The 25,425-nt window shown below is 60.4% G+C and overlaps 1 protein-coding gene and 1 long non-coding RNA gene across 2 annotated transcripts; one reads left to right on the top strand and one right to left on the bottom strand.

Annotated features, from left to right (window-relative positions):
* NAPA (NSF attachment protein alpha) lies at positions 1-22,390 on the top strand. Its single transcript, XM_047836084.1, has 11 exons — positions 1-254; positions 8,862-8,941; positions 11,557-11,673; positions 16,338-16,384; positions 17,756-17,833; positions 18,051-18,106; positions 18,228-18,312; positions 19,026-19,130; positions 20,214-20,282; positions 20,677-20,727; positions 21,620-22,390. Exons 1-11 carry the CDS (start codon positions 157-159, stop codon positions 21,719-21,721), a joined length of 888 nt encoding a protein of 295 aa, XP_047692040.1. The 5' UTR covers positions 1-156; the 3' UTR covers positions 21,722-22,390.
* On the bottom strand, positions 21,853-25,343 carry LOC125153184 (uncharacterized). Its single transcript, XR_007147426.1, has 4 exons — positions 24,894-25,343; positions 24,446-24,562; positions 22,568-22,739; positions 21,853-22,354 (listed from the first exon to the last, which is right to left on the bottom strand). It is a non-coding gene; the product is annotated as an uncharacterized LOC125153184 (long non-coding RNA).
* Positions 25,344-25,425: the final 82 nt, after the last annotated feature.

The raw sequence follows: 25,425 nt of genomic DNA, 5'->3' as shown, positions 1-25,425 counted from the left end.
CGCAGATCACATGGTGCCGGGCAGCAGGCGGCGCGCGCCGGTGCGACGTCAACGCCGCCCGCTAAGCTTCCCCCGACCTGACTACCGCGGCCGGGCCTCGGCTGAGTACCCCGTGGGCCCGGGTCCGGCCGTTTGCTGAGTACCGTTGCGGCCACCATGGACAACTCCGGGAAAGAAGCGGAGGCGATGGCGCTGCTGGCCGAGGCGGAGCGCAAAGTGAAGAACTCGCAGTCCTTCTTCTCGGGCCTGTTTGGGTAAGAACCGCGCCGAGGGGTCGGCGGGGACCTACGCTGAGAGGACGAAGGAGTCATGGCCCGAAGCGGCGGAGTAGAGTCGCAGGGCCCGAGCCTAGAGAACGGAGGGGATTCCAGGAGGAGGAGCCACGGTCTAAAGTGGTAGAGGGGACACCGGCCAAGGACCAGGGGGCCCGGGCTGTGGGAGCTCGGTTTGAGGAGAGACCTCCCGAGATGGTGGGAGGGCCGTGGGCTGAGGACAGCCAAACGGGCAACACCGTCTTGAGGCTGTAAGAGGACCCAGGCTGAAGATGGGCCAAGAGGCCGGAGCGAACCTGGGCCGAGGGAACATGACCTGAGGCCTTGAAGGGGATCGGTTTGGGAGAGCAGCCGGGTCAAGAAGTCTTTTGGAGCTCTAGAGAACGTATTCGAAGGATACCTGACGGGCATAGTGGGCCCAGGACTGAGGACACCTGCCCGAGGGATTGACCTTTCTCCAAAGCGCGCAGCAGCGGATTTGCAGGAGCTCCGGGTGATGGTGAGAGGGTCGGGGCCAAGGTGATCCTGGGAGTGATGGGGCGCCCAAGTCTGGGACGTCTGAGGGCGCTTGAGAGAAAGCTGCATGAACCGGAGAAAGAACCTGGACTTGAGGTGCTGGAGAGCATTGAGGACTTTCCGGGGGGGGGGGGGGGCCTGTCTTAGTCCGTGTGAGCCGCTATAACAAAATAGCCTAGAACGGGTGGCTTACGAACAGAAATTTAACTGTTCAGAGTTTTGGAGGCTAGAAGTCCAAGATCAGGATGTTGGCAGATATGATGTCCGGTGAAGGCCTGCTGCCTTGTAGACAGCCACCCCGTCACCACGTCCTCACGTTGTGGAAGGGGTGAACTAGCGCGTTGGAGTCTCTTTTCTAAAGGCACTTCCCCCTTTGGGAGGTGAGCAAATCACCCCCCAAAAGCTCCCATCTCCTCATGTCATCATCTTGGAGGTTAGGATCTCGGCACGTGAAATTTGCGGGGGGGACACAGTCCATAACGGGGCCGATCTTGGACGGTTCCCATTTGCCTTTTAGAAAGGACCGCGGCAGCTGGTGTGGGGGAGAAGTTGGGTCGGGGAGTGCAGGCAGTGATGGTAATGACACCAGGTAATATTTATTATTAAGTACTCAGATTCTGAGTCAGACCTGGGCCAGGCACTTCACCTGCGTCCTTGCATTGAACCGTCACAACATTCCTGGGGGGCTGGACAGATTACTTTGCCCGGTTCCCCGGTAAGTAGGAGACCTGGTCTGTTTGATCCCAAAGCTATCTTGCTGCCACACTGGTTTCTCCCCGAGGCTGGTGCCCGTTTCTGGACGCTACACTTAAGAAAGATGGGGGCCAACTTAAGAGGAATTTCTAAGTTAGGGAACTCCCACCCCAGAACTCCTCCTTCCTCCCTGCCCCCCATGGCAGTTTTCTCCCGCTGTTTAATGAGTGCATCCCAGACCCTTCGAGCGCCAAGAGCAGTTGAGACGGTGCTGAGAGAGGAGTGGGCAAGGCGAAGGCAGAGGCGCAGACGGAGCCTAAGAGCTGGGAGCATGGCAAGAGGTCAGCCGGGAGGACTCCTCCTGGCCAGCCCTCTCTCCTGGCCCCCCCGCCCCTCTGGAGCCAGGCTTCCGTGTGCGCAGCATTTCACAGCTGCCTTTTCTCAAGCCCCCCCCCCCCCACTGGCTTCAGGGACCGTAGAAGGGAGTGTTGGGGCTCAGCCCATCCCTCATGCGTTTCCCTCCCCTTTTAGAACCATCAGGAGTGACGGCATTCCAAATTGAGAGGTCTCTGCTCATGTCAACGGGCCAAGTAGGATAGCCCCCACCTGGGATCTGAGACAACCTCGCATCCTTAGACGTGAGGGCCTTCTTTGTTCTTCACTGTTTCTGGGCTCCCAGACGCTAGAGGGCTTCTGTGCACCAGCAGCCCGAGAGGGAGGCAGTACCAGCCAGTTAGTAGATCAGAGCTCCTTGTATATCTTCCTCTGGCTCTTTCCTCCCCCCCCTCGACCCAGCCAGTGCACATAGACCTGGGGAGGGGAGCTGTAGGGAATGGGGGAGCAGCCCAAACTTCTACTCTGGAAGCAAAAAGATGGAGATTTCCTGAGCCAAACACAAATTGCGGAAAAGGATCGGGGATGGGGTAGATACAGTTTTTCCCTCTTCCTGCCCCAGGGCTTCAGATGGATCCAGAAACTTCCCTGCTGTGCCCTGTTTGGAACTGTACAACTTCCAAATGGTGGTTCCGTTCCCTGGGGCTTTTCCTTGGCCCTGATGCCTCCTCCCTTGCCCCCCATCCCCTGCTGACCAAAATCCAAGAGAAAAACTTCTTTCCACTTGGATGCTACCATTGGTAGGAAGTTTTTGCGTCTGTGAAATGAAAACCATAGCGATACCTACCTCATAGGGTTGCATGTGAAGCGATGAGCCTGATCTCTGTGTTTTGAGTACTTACTATTACTAAGTATCTTATTGGACGTTGAGTTAGAAGTGCTGGAAACGTACAGATGTCAGGGGGTTTGGTATACAAAGAGCGCATTTCTACAGATTAAATGTTGACAAATCAGTTCCCGTTTAAACCGCCTGTAGGCACCAGCCACCCCCGGGAGCCCTGCCAGCTGTCAGGATCCACAGCTGAAAACTCGGTGTCCCTTGCCCAGACCCAGAGCACAAGTCTTTCCTGAGGGGATGCGAGGTTTCAGGGCTACCCGGCCATGGTTCGGCTGCACCCCCGGGGTTCTGCCTTTATTGACGGAGGGGACTGCTGCTTTCGTGCAGAACTTCCAGTGTTCCTGGGTGGGACGGGACAGCTGAGAGACAAAGCCCTTTGAGAAACATTTTTTAAGAAAAGGAAACACGTTCGGTTCTGGGGCTACAGCGAAGTCATGTTGGGGCGCAGAGGGGCGTCGGTCCGAGAACCAGAGGGGGACCTGCCGGGCCACGTCGGCCCCTGCCTGTGAGCTCACAGGAAAGCAGTGGCCCGTAACTACGCACCTTCAGCAGGACGTAAGAAGGAGTGGGGCGGGTCGGAGGCCCCGGGCTCTGTGGAAACCAGAAGGTGGTGCCCCCCCTCCTGGCTAACCTGGGGGTCGCGGGGGAGGTGAAACCCACATCGAGATTGGAGCTAGGTAAATGTTTCTAGAACGTGCTCTCCCTGCCAGCCTGATAAGCGCCCAGCTGAGCACCTGCTGTGTGGTGGCCACTCTCCCAGGTGCCCGCGTGCTTCCAGCAGCCCCGCCAGGTCCGGAGTCTTCCCCCCCCCAGACACAGAGGGAACCGGGGCTCTCGAGCCGGGAGTCCGCTTTTGAGTCCAGGCCTCATCACAGCCCCCGGCTTTTCCAGCACCCCAGGTGACTCTAGAATTCCCGTTGCCAGGTGGCCGGCAGCCCTCGGACTGGATTTCTCCTCCTCCTTGTAATAGCAGCCGTTTGAGCACCTGCTCTGTTCTGGCCTCGGTGCCAGGTACTGAGCACGCGTCGTCCCTCCTCCCCGCAGAGGCTCTTCCCGGTTCGGTTTCGTTGCCTCCGTTTTACAGGTCAACAGACTGAGGCTCTGGGATCGCTAGCCCAAGGTCCCACAGTTATGAAAGGTGCCCGAAACTGATTTCAGCCCGGGTCTCTCGACCCCGGGGTCCATTCTATTTCTGCTCTCCATCTGTTACGGGCACGTCACAAGAGTGTCCTGCGATGGTGTCAGAACCGGGCAGTTAGTGTGTGTGACAGTTTATTCTTTTGTCGTTCCTGGGGCCTGTGTTGGCGGGGCTCTGCCCCCAGGAGATCAGACACACGAGGCCCGGAGGAGGTGGTGCCCGCAGAGCGGGGCAGGCAGCGAGCGGCTCAGCTTTGCAGGCGGCCTGGGAGGAGCTGCCCAGGGATCCCGCAGCTCTGGCCCTGTTTTCCCGTGTTCCTTCTGCCTGCGGCACTGACGGGGGGCTCCGTGGGGGGCTGGTTTAATGACTCCCTCCCCTGCCCAGCGGCAGCTCGGCATGGCTGCAGCAGAGAACAGAGTCTGCTTGTGGGTGAGGGAAATCCGCACGGCGGCGTTGGCTGTTCAGTCTGGCGGAGAAGCAAGAGCAGGCAGGGACCTTGTCCACCTTCTCTCTCTCTCTCTCTTTTTTTTATGTTTATTTTTGAGAGAGCGAGAGGGGGAGGGGCAGAGAGCAGGGGACAGAGGAGCCGAAGCCAGCTCCGTGCTGACAGCGGCGAGCCCGACGTGGGGCTCGAACTCACGAACCGTGAGATCATGACCCGAGCCTCAGTTGGACGCTCAACCCGGCGACTCACCCAGCTGCCCCCTCCCACCCCCCTTTCTTACTTTCCAGAAGATAGAGGGAAGGAAGCCTCCCAGATCTCGTGAGTGAGTGAGAAGCAAGGCAGGACCGGATCTCCAGGACCCGAGTCCTGTTTCTGGTCCCTGCCGCCATCTGGCAGCGTGAGCTTGGGCAAGCCCCTTGACCTGTCCGAGCCTCAGCTCCCTCCTCAGTGAAGCAGGAGTAAAATACCCAAAGCCTTACTGTGAGGAACTCGGTGCTGCTTCAGGCGGGGTGCTTTAGGTCATCATAATAACGTAGAGAAGATACATAGAACGGCAGAGAAGGTCAGGGTGGGGACGGGCCTTTGGGGTCCATTCGTCCCCACTCGGGACAACGGAGGATCTGGGAAACTGAGGCGCCGACGGAGGGCCAGTGGCTGTGGCACTGCGGGGAGTGAGGAGGACCTAGAAGGGGATCCACCTGCCCTGCCTCGTGAGGCTTGGAGCAAAGCGCAGGTGGGGCGGGTGGCCCGGTGCTGGGAGGCAGGAAGTGCCCAGGGGACAGAGGAAGGAGCCGGGAGGCTCTGCCCCGCGGACCCCCCCTGGCCCGCGGCCCACCGGGCCTTCTGTGCGTTGCTGGCACGGTGCTCCCCTCTCCATATGGCAGTCACTGGAGGTTGGTGGCTGCGCCTGGGAGCCCAGAGACTGCTTCCTCTGCCTGGGGAGGGGGCAGAGAGCAGAGCCGAGTGGGTAATTATAGACAGCCCTCCACCAGGCCGGTCCAAACCAGTTCCCTCTATTCCCGGCGTGGCTCGTGGTGTGGCTCGTGGCTCAGAGCCGAGCCGCCCGATGGGGAGAGCGAAGCAGAGGCAGCTTGGGGGAGGTCGGTGGGGGAGGGACAGTCAGCTGTCGCCTGTGCTGCCGCTGGGCTCTTCAGGAGAGGCCTGCCCAACTAGCTTTTCTGGATGTCCTGCAGGAGGCACGGGAGAAGGCCTGGGCTCTTCTGGCCGAGAGTTTGCCAGGCTCCCGTGAGGGATCTGAGCCCACCTGACCTCAGCGAGAGGCCCTGGAGTAAACCGCAGGTTTCCCTGCCGGGAGACAGCTTGCTAGAGCGCTGGAGCTGGGGGCTGCTTCCTCCCGGTCACTCTCTCTGCCACAAACCCCCCTGTTGTGTTAGAACAGGGCCCAGACCTTTCTCCTGGCCTCCAGCATGGGGGTCCCCTACCTGCCTGTTCGGCCTCATTTCCTATCGCTCCCTGCACCGCAGCCATCCTGGCCCACTGCTGTTCTTGACCTGGCCGAGCTTGTTCCTGTCCTGGGGCCTTTGCACGTGCTGTGTGACTGCCGTCCGGAATGCTCTTCCCTCTTTCCGTGGGTGGCTCCTTAGTCACCTTCGAGGACCGAGCTGAAATCTCACGTCCTCCCAGTGGCTTGCCCTGATGTGCCTGACCAGGGAACCCCCTCCTCCCCCAGTCCCTCTTGTGCTTGCTTACTCCTCACATCGCCTCGCTGACTTCCTGTTCACTGCGGGCCGGGTCCTTCTCCTTTGTTTACTGCTGTCATCCACCGAATAAGTGGAATGAATGGCTCGTGTTTGTTCCCCAGGTGAATAAGCAGCTGTGCGAATGGCTCCTCCTTCAGGGCCTGCCAGTGACCCTAGGCAAGTCACTTGCCCCCTCTGAGAGCTCCATTTCCATTTCTGAACGGACGGGATGGGACTCCAGGGGTTCCCCCTGTCATCGCAGGCCCCAAGTTACTGGGAGGAGGCAGGCCTGAGCAGACCTTAATCCCTCTGGCTTTCCCAGTCCGCGGTTAGAATGGTTGACCCAGAGCAGGCCTGGCGTGGAATCACAGAATTTCAGGCCGGCAGCTGACAGGCTTTGTGTTCTGTGTTCACTCTGTCCCGCTGAGCTGAAACAAACCAGCTGGGGCCGACTGTTCATTGTTGATCACCCGGCTCTGGGCCTCTCGGTGGGTCGGGCCATTTCTGCTTATCCAGGAGCCCGAGGTTTTTTTCAGAGCACGTCTGAACCTGGATAGAACCTAATTGTTGCCACAGAGAAGGGAAGGATGAGCCAGGGGATCCGTGGGATGAGGAGACCTAGGGTTTCGGTCGGTGAACACGTCCATCCCCTTTCAGTAAGAGAATATTCCCGAGAAGGTCCCCCAGAGGATTTTGTAGCTAGGCCTCAAAGGACCCTATGCCCGGGAAGGTTCTTCGCCTCTCCAAGGCCCAGAGTGCGTTCTAAAGAAGTCACTCCAAGCAGGGGCCCCAAGCCCAAGGTGTGTTGGGCCAGCTGGGGTGAGGTTGGCCAGGGAAGACCGCGGAACCGTGCAGAGTGAGTGTGGGAGGGCAGTCCTCGGGGCGCTTCCTGTGGAGCAGCGGAGGGTAGGGGACCGGCATGGGCACAGCCCCGGCAGGCAGAGACTTTTCATCTAAAGAAGAACCTTACCTGCTGTGATTCGGAATCCCGGGCCCTGGATTCCAGCCCTAGCTAGCCTGACCAGGGGTGTCTGCCAGCTGACACAGCCTGACTCGGAACTGGTCCCCTAGGTCACCTAAAGCGATGGGTCCAGGTCAGCTTTTTCCCCTCCCGAACGCACCTGATCTTTCTGAATCACCTAGGACCATTGTTTGAAAAGCACGATTCCAGGCCGCACCCAGCCCTGAGGGAAATCTTCAGGGGAGGGTGGCTGGGAGGCTCTGGCTTGATTACCGTGACCAGCTCCGGTGACCGGAAGGAAAGGACCTTCTGCCTTCGCGGTGCAGAATGAAGGCGTGCCCCCAGATTCCACGGAGGTCTCCCCCAACAGCCACAGCTGGGGCCGGCGAGTTTCCAGGGCCAGCGGACACGGGAGAGGGGCAACAGGGAAAATGATCTGTGTGGCTCTGTTGCTGGAAAATACCCGTCTTCTCTTCTTCAAGACAAAATACTGGTTGATGTCAGCGAAGAGAGAATCTGAAATCCATTTGGTAGAACTGAGCGTGTGGGATTTTTTTTCTACTGCTGATGTGGGCGGTGGGAGCTTGACCTTGTGGGCTGAGCCTGGTTGCAGTATTGGAGGTGGAAGGACAGAAACGTGGTGGGGACTCAGACGAGGTTCTAATGAAGGGTCCCCCAATTCAGGAAGAGCTTCATATGCACCGCCTGCGTGGGAGATCAGGAAGTCAGGGTGAAACTGCCCAGACAGAGCGCTCTTTTTTTCCCCCTCAGTGTACTCCTTTGTATGTTTCTGGCCTCTACTCTTTTTTTTTTAATGTTTTTATTTATTTTTGAGGGAGAGAGAGAGACAGAGCACGAGGAGGGGAGGGGCAGAGAGAGAGGGAGACACAGAATCTGAAGCGGGCTCCAGCCTCCGAGCTGTCAGCAGAGAGCCCGACGCAGGGCTCGAACTCGTGAACCGTGAGATCATGACCTGAGCTGAAGGCGGATTCTCAATCTACTGAGCCATCCAGGTGCCCCTCAGGCCCCTACTCTTACACAATAAGTTCTTTGAAGGTGGTTTTGCCATTTTAAATAATTCTGTACTGAACATCCTTACAACTTTTCTGATTTAGTTTCTTGGGATAAATTGGCAGAAATGTAATTCATTGCTGGGCCACAGAACCAAATGTAAATCTTGGCATTTAAAAAGAGAAGTACTTTGTTTGTTTGTTTGCATTCTTCCCTGTACGTTTTAATAGATAAAGTATGCAGATGATAAAGAATTCAGACAGTACTAGCGAGGCGGCGTGCGTGGTGATTAAACCTGTCTGCCACGCCTGCCCCCCCCCACTTCTGTAGGGTTCCCGTAGACCCCACCTTCGAGAAGAATGCTGTGGCTAGTTTTTTGCGTACATCTGCTCAGTCCTGCAGTAGTAATGACACACGTGCAGGGTCAAGAGGTCTACACTGAACAACCGCAGCGTGCGAGCCGTGGGATTAAGGCATTGGGAAATGGCCAAGGCATCCAGAGCTGGGCTCCTCCCCCAGAATGCTTTGCAGTCTATTGGCAGAGGTGGGGTGGGGGTAAGGATTTGCAGAGAGCCTGGGAACCCATGGTCACCGAGCGGAAGTGGAAGAGACTGTCAGAGGCAGGGCTCACGGGGAGGTTGGAAGCCCCCCCTCCCGGAGTGAGGGTGGCCCACGCCTCCCCCGGGAGGGCCCCGGCAGCGAGCGTGTCTCTGTTCCAGGGAGCGGAGGCCACGGACGCGGTCTCCCCTGAGCCCCCAGAGGAGGCCTGGGCTGCAGCGGGCTTCCCGGGGAAGTGATGGGGCCGGGGCGCGTCTGCACTGGCCCCGGGGCGGGATGCTTGCTTGCTCTTCAACACCAGACGGGTTTGTCTCATCTTGCCCCTTCTTTCCCCAGAGGCTCATCCAAAATAGAGGAAGCCTGTGAGATCTACACCCGAGCAGCAAACATGTTCAAAATGGCCAAAAACTGGAGCGGTATGTGATCTTTGCTACAACTCCTTCGTGGTCGAGTCTCCCGTTTTCCCTCCGCTTCCAGTCCCGAAGGCCTGACCCAGGGGTTAGCCTTGCAGCGCCACCCCCCTGCCCCAACCCCGCCACCTTTCTATGCCATCTTTGGCCTCAGAAGCCCATCGGCCTGCCATTGGCTCCTTTTGAGCTCACTGGGTTATTTTACCTGGGTCACAAGACCTTGGAGAGAGGTCTCTAAGGCTAAGGATAGATAGATTAGCAGATCCAGATTGTTCTTTGAGGGGTTTCTGAATTCTAGGCTCGGGGGTCCATTCCAGTGGTTCAGTTAACAGTGATCGTTAACCGTTTGTGGAGCACGCTCCTAAGCGCCAGGCGTGCATTCTGTGATCGAATGAATCGGCACAGCAGCCCTGTGAGGGTCAGTACCGTCCGTGTTCCCGTGGCTGGAAACGGAAGCTTTGCCCAGCCCCACGCCTAACAAGTGACGGAGTGAGAATTCGGAAGGCAGAGCTCCGACTCCAGAGCGGAGCACTTAACCTGCCCCGATGCTGGCTCTGTGACCTTTGAAGCCAGTGTGACCTAGGTCTGGGTCGCAGGCTGGCCGTGTGCCCCTGGGGAAGTCACTCGACGCCTCCGAATGTGATTCCTCCTCAGTAGGACCACAGGGACGGTGGTCCCGACCCCCACGGGGCCGTCGTGTGGACTCCCGGAGACATGGTGGCCGGGAGTGCCGCGTGTGTCCTTCCTGCTAGCTGCACTGCCTCCACCTCGGAGTGGAGGGAAAGCTCACAGAGGACTCTGGGCAGCAGATTAGCAAACTTCAGGAGCAGTGAGGAGGTGCCCCCCACAGCCCTCTCTGTGTTCTCACTCTGACTAGGGGAGGACGCAGGTTGACGATGTCAGGTCGCTTAATGCTGGAGGAGGGCATCCGCCCGAAGAGAGCGTCCCAGGTCGTGCGCCTCCGCTTGGTGGGTGGAGTGTGATCGGAGTCGTGGCCGCTCTGGCTTTGGCCATGAGGTTGTGGTCAGACTCCTGGCGAGGCTGGAACGTGGCTGGCTCCCCCAAAGAGAGGCTGGCAGGCAGGGAGGGGCCCCTAGAGGCCAGAAAGGTGGAAAGTCTGGTTGGGAGCTGCCAGAGGGCTCCAGCTTGGAGCGTCAGCAAGACGGGGTAGAGGAAATTGAGTGAAGACAGGTTCAGGTTTGGGACCCAGGGAGGAACTTGCTGACTAGAAGGAGACGAAACCTGAAACGGGCCCCTGGAAGCAGTGGGGAGGGCCCCGGGCAGGACGGATCTCCTCGCTTTCTGAGGATGCTTTTGGTTTCCTGGAAATGGCGAGTTCTTCCTGAACTATCACAAAATACGTCGTGCGTAAAGCCACGTGCCAGGGATAATTTTACGCTCCCGAACTGATGGGGTGCCATCAGAGAAAGAAATGTTTGTTTGTCTTAGAGTTTATTTTGAGAAAGAGAGAAAGCTGGAATCGGGGAGGGGCAGGGAGAGAGAGGGAGAGGGAGAGAGAGAATCCCAAGCAGGTTCCGCACTGCCAGCACAGAGCCTGACCTGGGGCTCGATCCCATGAACCTGTGAGATCGTGACCTGAGCCGAAGTTGGACATTGAACCGACTGAGCCACCCAGGCACCCCAGGATATTTATTTTTCAGCCACATAGATGGTACTTTGCCCCTCAAATTTGTTACTCCCGCCCTGTTCCTCCAGCTGTTCAAATAAAAGCCTTGGGCTGTTTTTCATTTTTCTCCAATGACGCTACTCTCCTGGACAGTTTGCACTCAAGCCCTGCAAAATGATAAATCCTGCCTACTGAGAACCTGGGCTGCTTTGTCTTTCCTGCTGCTCTGAAGTTGCGGGATGGAGTCAGGCCCTCTGGTCCCCTTCCGGCTCAGGAATTCTGTGATTCGGATCCTGCTGGAGGAGGATGAAGGGAAGCATGGGGTCAGGCGGAGGCCGGCTGAGCTGAAGGTGGGGGTTGGAGCTCCCTGGTTAGCATAGCCGCACCCCCACTCTCCAGCCCTGGAGGAGGAGAGATCCCGTGGTCTCCTGCACGCCACAAGGCGGTTTAGGAGACAGACGTGTGACCAGAATGGCTTCCAACTGGTGCAACTAAGGACGGGACAGACTGGGCTTCCCGTGTGGTCACTGCTACCCTCTGCCCATGGGCACTTGTCCCCGAGTCCCTGCTGTCCCATGGGGCCACTGCTGGGCTTAGTTGGCGATAGTTTGTATATCCTTCATAGCTCTCGGCCCTGCCTGCCTTCTCTGTGGTTTTTTAGAAATGGTGGCCCTGGAAATTTCGGCAAAGGCTGGGACCAGGGCTGTGGGATTTTAGCTGGCCTCGGCCTGGCCGTCTCTTCGCATGCCCAGGGCTCAGGGGCCTCCCTCTTCCTCCAAGTCCACCTCACGGACTTTCCGGAGCCTCGGCCCCGGGGTCAGGAGGCCCAAAGTCGAGGCCTCCACCTCAGCTCAACCCAGGCCTGTCTCTCCCCCCCCCCCCCCCCCCGGGGCCCCTCTGCATTCTCAAGAGAGCCGCCTCCCCAGGGCAGTGTCTGAGCGGCGTCTGATAAGTGGAGCCCCGCTAAGGCTGAGCTCACTCTTTTCTGTTCCAGCTGCCGGAAACGCTTTCTGCCAGGCCGCCCAGCTGCACCTGCAGCTCCAGAGCAAACACGACGCAGCCACCTGCTTCGTGGACGCCGGCAACGCGTTCAAGAAAGCTGACCCCCAAGGTGAGCCTCTGTGCGACGCTGGGCCCGGCCACCCGCGCACCAGCCGAGCGCTCCCCGGAGAAGCCCTCCGGTGTCCGCGAGGCTCTGGTTTTTTCCAGGGGCCAACACACGCCGGAGGCTGGCAGGAGGCTGGCAGGCAGACGCTTGGGCTTGAACCTCAGAATTGGCTCCCTTCCGGTTGGCATTTGCATCCCGCTCCAAGCCTCCGCCTCCCCCTGCTGCTCGGTGTGCACAGCCGATCGCTTCCCTCCCGAAGCCGGGAGCATTTGGGAGTGGGAGTTACATTGCAGACCCGCCGCATGCCAAGGAGAGAGGAAAATCTGTTCTGTTGTCAGAATTAACATGCAGAAGGGGGTGGGAGGGGTTCTAAGACCGGCCAGGTAGGAGTTGATGCCGAAAAAGGAGCGGAAATTATCCCGACCTGGCTTCCCAACACGCTTTGGGGGGGGATCAGAACGGAGCCCGAGATGCGGTTGCCAGAGAACAAGTTACTTAAAATGCGGGAGTGTTTGGGGATAGGAGCCCGGTTTGGGACTGACTCATGGTGAGAAGACCGTTTGTCCCACAGCCCAGCGGGGACCAGACTCTGGGGTTTTGTGGAGCTGGAATTTTAGTTCATTTTTTTCATCCTGGTGCCAGACACAGGTGGCTAACTTTTTCATTTTAGCAAGCGTGAAGACGTTTTCTTCAAGTGACCCCTCGTTGTCACTGTGCTCTCAGAAGAGAATAGGGAACATGTGAATGTTTCAAGGAAAAGGAAAGAAAGAAAAGGAGATGCCGCACCTTGGAGTAAAGACCTGTCCTTCCCAAGAGAGTCAGAGAGGTGTTTGCACGGATCGGTGAGCGCGGGCCACACCCGAGCGCTGGGGAATTGTTGGCGGATCCGTTACCCGTACCCGGGGATATTTAGTTCCCAGTCGGGGATTTGATCAGTGTAGACCAAGTGGCTCTTCTGTGTCCCCAGGCTTGACCGGTCACTGCTCCGTAGCTGGGTATGTCACAGGTATTGGCCTGAGGGGTCATGTGGTGAGCTGAGGCCTGGCCAGAACCAGAGCAGAGGCCTTGTGATGGGGTGGGCCACCGCAGGCTGCGTGGACAGTGTGACGACGACCCAGGGACGTCTGTGTCCGTTCCCCGCCCGCATCCCCCCGGGAACTCCCCACCTCAGCCTTCCCTCTGTCCCCGGGGAAACTGGTCTACCTGGAGAAGCTGCCTTAGCTTCTGGGCCTTCACCTGCTGCCCCTGGGTGACTGGAAGGACTCGTTTCTGGGGCAGGAGTTGAGCGCCAGGCTCTGTGACACGTGCACAGCGCTATTTGTTCTTTAAACAAACCTCGGCCCTTCCCTTGGACGGGCCCCCACCCGACGCCGCGTCCTTCGTCACCTGGCTTTCGATCTGAGCTTTTTCAGCTGAGGCTCAGCACGGCAGGGGGTGCGTTGGGTGCTGGGTTCTGGTCCGGGGCCTGTGGCCCCCATGCCTGGCCTTAGTAAGTGCAGAGGGTGGCCGAGGCGTCCCTGCCCCAGTGGGAAAGCAGCCGACATGGCCGTCGTGGAGCCCAGGGGCCACTTTGGTTTCTCCGGGGATCAGCGGACACGGTTTGCTGCCCTGGGAGCTGAGGTGGGGAGGGGGTGGATTTGGGGTGGGAAGGACCTTTCAGAGAACGAGAGGGGCAGCGGTGAGGAGGGGACCCTGATTTGGGCAGAGCCAGGACTGAGTTCCTCGGCTGGAGTGCCAGGTTCTTGGTGCTAATCAGGGAGGGGCGTTGGGGCCGAGTCCCAGCACCGCTGCCTCGCTGTCGTCCGCCCCCGCAGTGGCTCACAGAGTGCGTGGCTGAGTGTGGTCTCCCTAGTGTGAACGGAGCCTGTGCCCCTGTGGCCTTGGGCAGTCACTTATTCCTCTGGGCGTCTGTTTCCTGGTCTGGTGAAGCAGAGACCGAGTGTGAAAGAACGCGCGGACCTGCCCAGTGCGGCACCTGGTGTGTGATAAGTATCTAGGAAGGGGTGGCCCTTGGCTCCCATCAGACAGAGGCCCGGCCTCCCCCAGCCTCCTCCTCTTGGCACTGTGCCTTGTGAAACAGAGCTGGAGGGCCCACTTGGAACCCTGCCAGGTTTCCCCGAGCAGGTGGCCAGCTCCCTGGGGCCTTGCTGGCCACCGTGCCTGCCTCGAAGGCCTGTGTCCTGTGTCAGCACCTCCTACGGGAGTCCCGGAGGGCCCTCCCCGGAGAGGCGGCTGGGGCCGCTCAGGAGGCCTGCCAGAGCCAGCCAGGGTGGAAGGAAAGGATTCGGTGCCTGTCACCGCCCTCACCCTCTGCGAGTCTGCCCAGAGTGCGGGCCGGGGGCAGCCTGCCCACCCCCTTGGTGGCTGGGGGTGCGGGGGAGTGATGCCCATAGCTGTCAGCGGCTCCCCGATTTCCTATAGCCACCTGATAGCCAGGCCCGGGCGTGCCTACTGCGTGGTTAGACGTGGTAGCGTCTCTTTTTAACACGTTCCACTTCCCCGTGGGATTCTGCGGTCTGCCCCCGTTTCACTGGGACGGGCTGAGTCCCAGGCCTGATACGAGCAAGTGCAGCCGGACGGCGGGGCCGCTGGAGCACAGGAGGTGGGCCCGGGGCCCCGGGCCGCATGACTCCCAGTATGCCTCAGCCAGGCCTTCCCCTCTGGGCCATGGCACCCGCCACCCCCGTCCCGGGCTGGCTCCCATCCAGGGGTGCGCCGGCCGCTCATCGGTGGGGTCCTGGTGACTGGAGATAAGCTGGTTGTATCTAGTTTGTCGGTGTCCTGCCTGCCGGCGCTCTCCCCGGGGCGTCGGCGGGCAGCCCGCTGCTTTCAGGGACAGCTGTTCCTGAGCCGGGAGCAGGCGTGAAGGGGACTTAACCCCGTGAGTCCGTGTTGCCGCCGGGGGGGGGGGGGGGGAGGGGGTGAGCCTTCTGCCCCCTCTGCCACTGCAGGGACCGAGCCTTGGCGACAGCACTCGGGCCTGGTGCCAGCAGGCCCGTGGGGACAGCTGGGGGCCTCCGGTCCCCCTCCTGGGCTGCTCGTCTCTCACCGGGAGCAACCTTTGCCCCCTGGGCCAGGTGCCAGGCTGGGCTCCCTGGTGTTCCAGAAGGGGGAGCCACCGGCACCCCCTGGGGTGGAGGATGAAGCAGGGGTGGGAGGTGCGGAGCCGGCTCCTTGTCGCCCTTATTTTCATCATTGTGTTGCGGCCCGGTGCTGGCTCGTCAGATCCAGAAACGCTGTGTTTCGAAATATGCACCTGTGTTAAAGTGAGACTATTTCCGGCTGTATTTTTTCTCCCTTTTCCTCTGCGTTCTCTCCCTTTTCTCTTCTTCTGCTTCCTTTTTGCTTCCTTTTCTTCTTCTCTCGCGCCTTGAGCTTTCAGCTGCTTCCCATCCTTGACCAGAATGGTTCTCTGAATCCTTCCGGCGCCCCCAGAGGCCTTTCAGAATTGGATCAAACCTGCAGACACCCCTTCCCCCAGAGTAGGGCTGACACACACCCACTTTTTGCCTGTAAACTTAGGGGGCGGGGAGCTTGTGGACTCCCTGAAGGCCCAGCCCCAGTCTGAGGCTAAGAGCCTCTGCTCACCTGTCTCCCTGGGTCATGAGACCTTTGGGGCCCTGAGAGCAGGCCAGGCTTGGCTCCTCTGTGGCTCCTCTGTGGCCCCTCAGCCCAGCGGGCCCGGCTCACCGTGGGGGACCTTGGGGGTGGACCAGGAGCCTTGTGGGTATCCTGGATGGCAGGGGGACCTTCCAGGCCCACCCCAGCACGGAGCCCACATCCCGTGTCTGTCCGGGCTCTCTTCCTTCCCCCCGCACCTCCCCCAGCACCCTTTCTTCTGAGATGCATTAAAAGAGATCTAGCCTGAGAGCTCATCTCTGTCTGCTAGAAAGTGCCTCCCACTCACGCCGCTCTCTCTCCTCCAAATAACGTGTCAAAGAGAAAAAAAAAAAAAAGCAACAGCCGAATTTAAGGTCTTGGAACAGGTGGTGCAACAAAGGTAGCCGAATTCTGTCTCTCACGGGCCACCCTGGTGTTCGCTTCGTTGGGGACACCTGTGGTGTGGGGAGCTGGCACGCGGCGGGTGAAGGCGGGCGGGGAGAACAGAGGGCTGTGCTGAATGCTGAGAAAATGATGGGGATTCCAGCCAGAGGGGCCTCAGGGTCCCGGTGTCCAGCCCCCTCCTGCCCGAGATGGGGGCCAGGCAGGTGCAGGGGACCGTGGCAGACTCGGGGTCCCGCAGTGACGGGGTACCAGAGTCCGGGTGGAACCCGGGCGTCCCTCGGGTGTCGGGCTTGGCCGTCCCTGGCCAGGACCCCTTGTCCTGGAGGGCAGGGCCTCGGCGGGCGTGGCTCAAGACACCCATGGGAGTCTGGCTGTCAGCCTGACCGTGTCGGTCCCTGGGGCTGCTGGGAAGGTGGTGGCAGTGTGGCAGCCTGAGGGAGAGGGCAGCCCTCAGCAGGTAGCAGTCCGCGGCACGGTACGTTAGTCTAAGAGCGTTACTTGGGGCTCAGGTGTCCCTTCACCTCCCCTCCCGCCACGGCCATGGCCACGAGGGCACAGCGGAACACCTGCTCTGCTTTCTCCTCTTCCTCCTCCTCCTTCTGGCTTCTGCTGAAATAACCTCTCTTTCTCATTTCTCCCTGCTTCCCTTTTTCTCTCCGCAGAGGCCATTAACTGTTTGATGAGAGCGATCGAGATCTACACGGACATGGTAAGGGCCACTGCCTGTCTCGTCCCTCCTGCTCTACACCTTGCTCCAGCCTGCCCTCCCTGGCGCCAGCTTTAGGAGCAGGTGGGGGGCGGGGGGGGGGTGGTGGTCACCTGCGCCGGCCTGGCTCCTGACAGCTCCCGCCACAGCACAGGGGAAGTTACGTTTGTAGAAGTTACGGCTATCGGGGGCCTTTCCCCTTGCTGGTCCTTCCCCTCCTGCACCCCATTTGATTAGCAGGCCAGAGGGGAGGTGGGGCCCAGAGCTGGCTCAGCCCCCGCCCTGTCCCCGGGGAGCATCCCCACGACAGATGAGGCCCAGAGGCAGCTCCACCAGGGAGCCAGGACCAGAGACCAAAACCGGGCTCCGGCTCCCATCCGCTCTGCGTTTTGCCGCTCCACACTCTGCCTCTGTCTCGCCAGACCCCTTCCCAGGCCGGAACCGGGTCCTGCCTCCTACCAGGTCCAGTACCATACTGGAGTGTTGTAGTTAGAGCGGCGACAGCGGCCGCCAGATTCCCTCCGCCGAGTGGGTCAATCCTCCCCTGCAACGGCCCTGTGAGGTGGAAAGTGTTACCCCATTTGACGGGGATGGGGGGCCCAGACAAGCAACGTGACTTGCCCAGGGACACGTGCCTGCAAACAGCAGTTGCTGAGACCCGAAACTAGGCCTCGCCGAGCCCGGGGCTTTGCCCTTTCCCGATGTCCCTTGGCAAGCGGGTGTCCGTAGACCAGCCCCGTGTGCCAAACGGCCGGCCAGGAGCCCAGTTCTGCGGGCCCCTCTGCCCCCCACCCCAGGTAGAAGCTGGTAGCCTGTGCTTAGCTCCTCTGGAAGCTAGGGCCGTCCCTGGGGAGAGCCGTGCATGTCTGCGGGGGAAGCTGGGGGTTGTTGGCCTGTGAGGGGGCCGTCTCCACGGCCACACGGGGGGAATGGGAGGCCAAGAAATTCCCGTGCGGTGTGGATGCTCGGACCCACTTTCTCCAGGGCTTTTACTGGGTGACCGTGGGCTGGTCGTTCCCCTGATCTGGGCCCCCTGTCCAGCGCTGCTTCAGGCCGGGGCCTCTGCCAGGTACCTGTGCACCCACATTATCTCTGGCGTTGCCCCGCCCACCTGTGCCCCTGTGGACGGGATGGACACGGAGGCTGTGTGTGGGGGGGCTTGCCCAGGGTCACCGCATCGGGCCAGCGCAGAGACCAGGCCTCTCCCTGGAGCCTCCTGTTTAGGGCCCCTCGGTGCCTTCTCATGCACACCTCACCGGTGGCTGAGGGGCAGGAAATCCCCGGCTCCGGGGGCCTGGAGGGGCGAGGAAGGGCTGGGCTGGGGTGCTGGGGACGTCCCTCGTCACAGATGGCCCCTGCCCACATCCCACCCAGGGCCGATTCACGATCGCGGCCAAGCACCACATCTCCATCGCTGAGATCTACGAGACGGAGCTGGTGGACATCGAGAAGGTGAGGGAGAGTCGGGAGGCCCTGCCTGGCTGCCGGGGGAGCGCTGCGGCGGCTGGGGCCCCTTGGGCCGGGGCTCGCGTCCACTGGGGGAGGCGTCTGGTGCCCGGAAGGGGGCATGGGGCGTTGGCCGAGCACGGGTCAGGGGCTCCTGCCGTGCCCCAGGCAGGGCCGGGCCCCTGGCGGACAAAGGTTGCATCGCTTCCCCATGTCTCCTCAGGCCATCGCCCACTACGAGCAGTCTGCAGACTACTACAAAGGGGAAGAGTCCAACAGGTACCGGGCAGCGGGCTCCCCCCGCCCCTCCCCCCGCCCTCCCCAGCCCCCTGGAAGCTCCCCCCCCCCCCCCAACACTGCCACCGCCACCGACTTCTGCCTCTGTCCCCGCCCCACACAGCTCAGCCAACAAGTGCCTGCTGAAGGTGGCTGGTTATGCGGCTCAGCTGGAGCAGTATCAGAAGGCCATTGACATCTATGAGCAGGTGGGGACAGGTGTGGCCTGTCGTCCCTGCACGGTGCTCCCTCCGTTACCTCCCCGCGCTCATCCTGTCCTCCCTGGCAAAACCTCTCCACCCACCACTCCCCGCAGTGTCGCCGCCCTCTCCTCTGTGCCCTCTCCCCTGTGCGCGTCTCACAGAGAGCTTCCTGGGAGGCCCAGGGAACGGGAAGAATCGCGGAGGCCTGGGGTGGCCGGAGGTGGCTGAGCAGCCCCCAGGAGGCATGGTGGGGGGGACGGGAAGGGAGCGACCCACGGGTGTGCAGGTTCCCTTGGGCTGGGAGGGGCAGGCGGGGCGGGCGCCGCCAAAAGAAAGGCAGGCAGCTGGCCTTGGAGGGGAGGGGGGCGGGCGCCGGCTCTCCAGTTCCCGCCTCCTGCCGCCCTCTGCCCACCAGTGTGTCTGCCTCCCTCGGGCCTGACAGTGGGGCCGCCACCTCCCTGTCATCTCGTCATCTCGGCTGCCTCGGCGGGGCGGGCACGGACACCTGGCTTCGGCCCTGTGGCAGCCCACCCCCCTGTCACACGCTGCTCTGTGGCCGCCCGCACACCGTTGGCTGACTTCTCTGGGCTGGTCCTCGGTCTCCCTGCCCTTGGTGTCTCGGGTTAACCGGGCTTCAGCCTGGACACAGACGCACTGACCCCCCCCCACCCCCCGGCTGCCAGCCCCGAGCTTATGGTGCCACCTGCACATGCGCACAGGTGGGAACCAATGCCATGGACAGCCCCCTCCTCAAGTACAGCGCCAAGGACTACTTCTTCAAGGCGGCCCTCTGTCACTTCTGCATCGACATGCTCAATGCCAAGGTGAGCGCGGCCCCGTGGGCCCACCCAGGGCCTCCCCCTCCTCCCAGTGGCCACCCCGGAGCCCTGGGTCTGTCATTAGGCCAAGACCCCTCTTGGCAAGGGGTGAGCCCCTCCCTCACGTCTGGTGCCTGCAGTCAGCTGTGGGCAGGACAGGATGGCACGCCTCGTTCTCACTGGCGTGTTTCTGTTCCTGGTGTCACGCGCCCGGTCTCCGTAGCTTTTGAGTTTGCCCAGCTCCTGGCTCACTTGGTGCCAGGCTTTTTCTTCCGTGAGAGCATGTTTTGGGTCCTTACCGCGTCCCTTGAGGTCGGCACCACTGTTACCCTGTTCTACAGCTGAGGATGCTGAGGCCGGAGCCCCTTATTCAAGGCCACAGGGCTGGATTCCAGATCTTTGACTCCCAGAGTCATGATTTATACTGTAGCACGCGTGCCCACACCACCCATTTTCAGGGCTTCTCGGCAAGAGCGGAGCCAGTGCTGGCTGAGGGGGCAGGGAATGGCCTAGCCGGAGGAGGAGCTGGAGTCCTCGGGGTCCGGGTTCGGCATTTCCTGGGGTCTCCGGCCACCCCGCCCTCAGCCTCGGGGTGTGTCTGAGCACGGCCGCCAGCCCCTGCTCCCGCTGTGGGCGAGAGCTCAGGCTTTGCTGTCGGGCCGGTCCACGTCCCCGCCCCCACGTCCCCTGTGCCCCAAGCAGGTCATTGCGTTTCCCCGCTTTCAAAACGGGGGTCCCCATCACGTGGCCCTCCCCGGGGCCTCACGGTGGTTAACTGAGAAGTGCCCAGCACCAGCCCTGGCACGTAGGAGGTACTCCTGCGAGGCGGTTGGTGTTTGCCCCCTGCCCTGGGCACCGGCCTGGGAAACCCTTCCCGCTTCCTCCCCACAAGCTGTCACTGCAGCCACGCTTGGCCCAGCACAGCCCCACGGAGGTGCCGCCAGGCACAGAGCCAGGTGACGCTGGGGGAGGGGCACAGAGAAGGACTCAGGGGCCAGGTGTCTCCAGGTCCCCTTGGCTGCCAGGCCGGTGGCTCCGATGGCCCCTCTTCATGAGCTTGTCTCCTCTTTCCACCCTTGTGACATTTAGCTCGCCGTCCAGAAGTATGAGGAGCTGTTCCCTGCGTTCTCTGGCTCCCGGGAGTGCACGCTAATGAAAGTGAGTGCTGGGTGGGCTGGGGGCAGCGGGGGAGGGCAGCCGCGGGCTCCAGTCACCGTAACTGCCGAGATCTGCGCGGTGGTTCTTAAGGGTCTTCCGTCTGTGTTTTGTTTTCCCTCCTGTGCTGTGTGGGCCTCCGTTTTCTAGCTGGGAAAAGTAAGGCTCGGGTGGCGACGGAGACGGCAGAGCTGGGAGGCCGCGTGATCTCACGCACGCACGCACACACCTGCATGCACACGCACAGGGCAGGACTGGAAACTGCCCCTTCCTCCCGGCACGGGAGCCCCTGACCTGCACCGCCGGGTCAGGCGTGGATCTAACGGGTGGATCCAGTCCAGGTCAGGCACGCGGCCGGCCTTGGCCCCTGACCCGTCTGCCTGCCATTTTCTTGCAGAAATTGTTAGACGCCCACGAGGAGCAGAACATTGACAGCTACACCGAAGCGGTGAGTGGCCGTGGCGGGGCCCGCCCTCCTCAGACACACTCTCCTGGGAATCCCACCCACCCTTTCTCTGGCCCCGGCCCTGTCCCCGGCCCTGGCTGTGAATTCCTTTGTCCAGTCACCCCAGAATTCTCCCAAGGAGCCCCAGAGGTACAGGGAGGTGTTCTCCCCACATTAGAGATGATGGCAGTGAGGTGCGGGGACTCGTCCTCGGCCCCTTGGGGGCAGAGCTGGGATGCAGACCCGTGTGTGTCTGCCCCTGAAGGCCAAGGTCTTTGCGGCACTCGGTGCCCCAGGTGAGCAGCTGGGAGGAGCAGGGAGGGAGGGGGACGCGTCGTGAAGGGCTCCCTCTTCCAGCACCAACCTCCGTAACAGAACCACCCCACGGAGGTGTTTCTTCCTTTCCATACTCTGTTCTGAACATTCTGGAACTCTGTTGGGCCCAGGTCAGGTCCTGATCCAGTCGTCTGGACTGCATCTGTCAATCACGTTTCCTGGGGGCCCTTCAGGAATCCTACACCGCTACCCTCCGGTCCATCCTGCCCCGGGCGGTGGGTGGGACATGAGGAGGATCAGCCACAGAGAAGGGAGAAGCAGGGCCACGGCAGGGCGACAGGCCCCCATCCCAGGCCCCCATCCCCGTGGCGTCCGGAACAGGCCGCCCTCACGGGGCCAGGCCTGTTTCCCACCCAGAAAACAAGGAAGCTGGACCGTTCTATGCCGCAGAAATCCTTTCTTTGCCCCAAGGCAGCCTTAGAGGGAGCCCCCCTCCCCTTGCTCCTCCTCAGGGAGGCTGGCCGGGAAACACCCAGAGAACCTGGGACTGGGGACGAGGAGGGCGTCAGGGCCGGCTGTGGGCCCGGCGCCCTCTGCCACCTCCCCCGCTGTGTCGCAGGTGAAGGAGTATGACTCCATCTCCCGGCTGGACCAGTGGCTCACCACCATGCTGCTTCGCATCAAGAAGACGATCCAGGGTGACGAGGAAGACCTGCGCTAAGCGTCCCCAGCTCCCTGGCACCCGTCCTCCTGCCCCGTCTTCTCTACCCCCGCGCCCCTCCAGCGCGTGAGCCCAGAGACGTGGGGCCGAGACCTTGGCTGCGAGACCTCCCCTCCCTTCCCGCAGAGGAGTCTCCCCAAGCCGCGGTGCGGGCTCAGCACTGCCGCGGGGCCCCCGAGGCTGGGCCTGCCGGCCGGACAGTCCCCCTCTGTTCTCGCTGCACCCCCTTGCCTCCTGCCCGTTTATTTAATCCCCCCCCCCCCCCCAGAGGTGCCCTTCTCTACCCCAAACACAGAATCTCTGACACAGACCCGTTTGCCGTGGGTGCCGCCAGGGGTCGGGGGTCAGCATCTGGTCCCCCGCCTCCTGACCGGCTGAGTCGCGAGACTGGCTTCGGTCTCTCCCACCTGTCCTCCAGCCGAGCCCTGAGCACACGTAGCCGCTGAGATTTGCTCTCCCCGTGGGGGCGGGCTCCTTCCCCTCCGGTGCCGGGAACCCCCACGGCGTCCTGCAGCCCTGACCTCTCAGGATAGACCGCAGGCCCTGGAGCTCAGAGGGCCGTCCCCGCGCCCACCCTGACATCTGCTCCTTCCCTAGTGCTTTGAGGTTTTGTGGTCGGAAGCTGCAGCTGGCCTGAGAAAGAAAAATAAAAAAGAACACTTCGCATGAGTCTCTCTTCCTCCTCACCTCTGCTGCCCCGTTGTGTCTCCGGGGCTGGTGTCCTGTCTCCCTTCCCGCCTGGTCCCCACCCTGGGCTCTGGGCACACTCTGTGGGGAAGAAGAGGGTGAGTGTGACCGGGATCCTGGGCTCAGGGAGGAGCCGCGGGCTTGGCATTCTGGGCGCACCTGCCTCGATCCAACGTTCTCCGGGTTCTGCGGGCCTCGGTTTCCTCCCCTGGGACAGCGGGGGGGGCCGCGTCAGCCTCATCTGGCTGGAGGGAGGGAAGGCAACGAGACCAGCAGTAAGGGTGGGAGAGGCCCACCGAACCTCTCGGCTTCCCCTCGTGTCCACGTTGCCCTGAAAGGAGGGTGGAAAGCCCCGGTGGCATCTGTTGGGGACCGCTGAGCTCACAAGAAAAGGGAGGAGACGACTTAGGTGGGCAGGGCATGAGGACGACCAAGTGGGTATCGGAAGGAACCACCGGAGTGGCCTCGGAAAGCTTGGTCAGAACCACCTGTCTCGTCCACACCCCACGACGTAGGCATGTGTGTTGGGGAGCAGTCTGATGTGCTTGCACTGCCCCAGGCACGGGGCTGGGCCCTCCTGGCTGGGGGGCGGGGAGGGGGACACAAAGCTGGAGGAGGCTCACGACACACAGAGTCACCATACCATGGGATGTCAGGAAGTGAGTGGGGGGTCGGGGGACAGGATGCAGAGGCAGGCCTGCCCGGGAGACCCACCCTCAAAGAGGTGCTCCAGACAACGGCCTGGAAGAAGTTCAAGAGAGGTTCAGGTTCATGGTGTCAAGGGAGCGTGGACCGTGACACCCTGCCCTGCTCCTGTCCCCTTCAGCTCCTCCCACAGCTCCAGGGGACTGATGATGGCTGCCTCGAACTCAGTTCTAAGATTCCTGAGAGCTGAGATCGATTGCTGATGTCTGCCGTGGGCACAGGCTGAAGGTTAAGTGGCACCTGAATCTGTTTCTGCCGTCAGTGACCTAAACAGAGAGTCTCAACTCTGGCTGTGCTGAAAATCATTAAAAGTACACAGGCTTGGGGCGCCTGGGTGGCGCAGTCGGTTAAGCGTCCGACTTCGGCTCAGGTCATGATCTCACGGTCCGTGAGTTCGAGCCCCACGTCGGGCTCTGTGCTGACCGCTCAGAGCCTGGAGCTTGTTTCAGATTCTGTGTCTCCCTCTCTCTGCTCCTCCCCCGTTCATGCTCTGTCTCTCTCTGTCTCAAAGATAAATAAACGTTAAAAAAAAATTTTTTTAAATAAAAATAAAAAATAAAAGTACACAGGCTTGGGTCACAGCACAATAGACCGGGATTTGGTTGAAGTTCTCCACTCTTCTGGGGGTTTTTGTTTTTTCCTGAAAATTCCACAGCTGATTCAAATTTGCCTCTAGAGGTGGAAACCATTAAGCAGGACAATTCTTTCCTTTCAAACCTATAGCTTCCATTACTCACTCAACAGATATTAAGTGAATGTAGTTTAGAGGTTACCACGTGAGACAGAAGCCTGCAGAAAACATTGTTCAGAAGCAGAATGAGACCCCACATTCTACTCAGCAAGTATTTACTAAGCACCTACCGTATGCCATGCCTGGTCTAAACCCTGGGAATACAGCATTAGCCACATATCCAGACCCTGCCCTCCTGGAGGTTCTGCTCCCCAACTCCCCACATCCCAAAGTCTGGAGCTGACACGAAGCCCCTCTTCACCACCCTCCAGATCCTCTGTGCCTTTGAGCACTTTCCTCTCACATTTCCTTTGTAACAAGTCCTCGTTGGGGCGCCTGGGTGGCTCGGTTGAGCATCCAACTCTTGATTTTGGCTCAGGTCATGATCTCAGGGTCGTGGGATCGAGCTCTGCATCGGGCTCCTCGCTGAGTGTGGAGCCTGCTTGGGATTCTCCCTCTCTCCCTCTCTCTCTGCCCCTCTCCTACTCCTGCTCTCTTCCTCTCTCAAAAAAAACCAAAACAAAACAAGCTGTCCTCTGTGCTTGGCAAAGGGCCTGGCACAGAGTTTATGGATTTTTAACACATATTTACTGAATGCTTACTTTATGTCCGGACTTGTGGTCCAGGTGCTGGGGATCTAACTGTGACCAAGGGAGATCCAGTCACCGCCTTCACGGATCTTGCAGTCCGCGTGCATCCGCGCACACGCAGGCACGTTTCTGCAGGGTGGGGTGGTGGTGACAAGTTTACTCAATGTGGCCACAACAGTTGGACAACTCATGTCTACTGGGAGTGATTTTCAGGTGTATACAGAGTACCCAAACCCCTGATGCCCTTCTAGGGACCAAAAAGACCCCACATAGGAACCCCTTGAAGACCCCACAGTCAGAAACACCTGGTTAAGGTCCAGTCTCCACCACTTTCTAGCATCTCAGGACCACAATTTCATCCTCTACACACTGGGAGAAGCAACTTCTTGGCGGGGTTGCAAGGATTCGTTGAGATAAATGAGCACTTACTATGCTCACTTAAGCGTTATCGCGCACTTACTGTGTCCCAGCACATAAACGCTGAGTCGATGAACGCGGGTTAACCATAGCTGGGTGGTTGTCAGCATTCAGAGATCATCTGGGCCAGCATGACTAGCAGAAAGGTATTCAATAAAGCAGGTGCCAGGACAGAAGGCCAGATCCTTTTTCCTTGGCTAAGCATGCATTTCACCATTTTAAAGGTAACGTGATTAAAAAAACTCTGGGACAGTCTTGTTTGGACTCTATTTCTTAGCGAAGCTGTGTGATCTTAGACAAAATGACCTCCTGCGTCTGGATTCCAGCCTGTTCGTGGGTTTTAAATCAATCGACAGAGCCAGAGCGCTTAGAACAGTTCCTGGCACGTACGGACTATATTGAGTTGTATGATTCTTATTGTTCTACCTGCCACACAACCCACAGCGAGGGCCACCACCTCCCAGCTTCAGGCCACAATCAGCCAGCAGGCCCCTCTCCGGGACTCCGAAAAGGAGCGGGGAGGAGCGCGCAGGCGCGATGGGGGGTGGGGGGGTGGGGTCTTCTGGGAAGCCCTG

This window comes from Prionailurus viverrinus, chromosome E2, assembly GCF_022837055.1.
Source record: "Prionailurus viverrinus isolate Anna chromosome E2, UM_Priviv_1.0, whole genome shotgun sequence".
Lineage (NCBI taxonomy): Eukaryota > Metazoa > Chordata > Mammalia > Carnivora > Felidae > Prionailurus > Prionailurus viverrinus.
Note: the sequence above shows the minus strand (reverse complement) of the source record. Positions and strands in the feature narration are given on the sequence as shown.

Coding starts and splice junctions, on each gene's coding strand:
- NAPA (XM_047836084.1), top strand. CDS start 157: ATGGACAACTCCGGGAAAGAAGCGGAGGCGATGGCGCTGCTGGCCGAG. Junction 11,674..16,337: donor CAAGAAAGCTGACCCCCAAG/GTGAGCCTCTGT, acceptor TTCTCTCCGCAG/AGGCCATTAACTGTTTGATG. Junction 17,834..18,050: donor AGCTGGTGGACATCGAGAAG/GTGAGGGAGAGT, acceptor ATGTCTCCTCAG/GCCATCGCCCACTACGAGCA.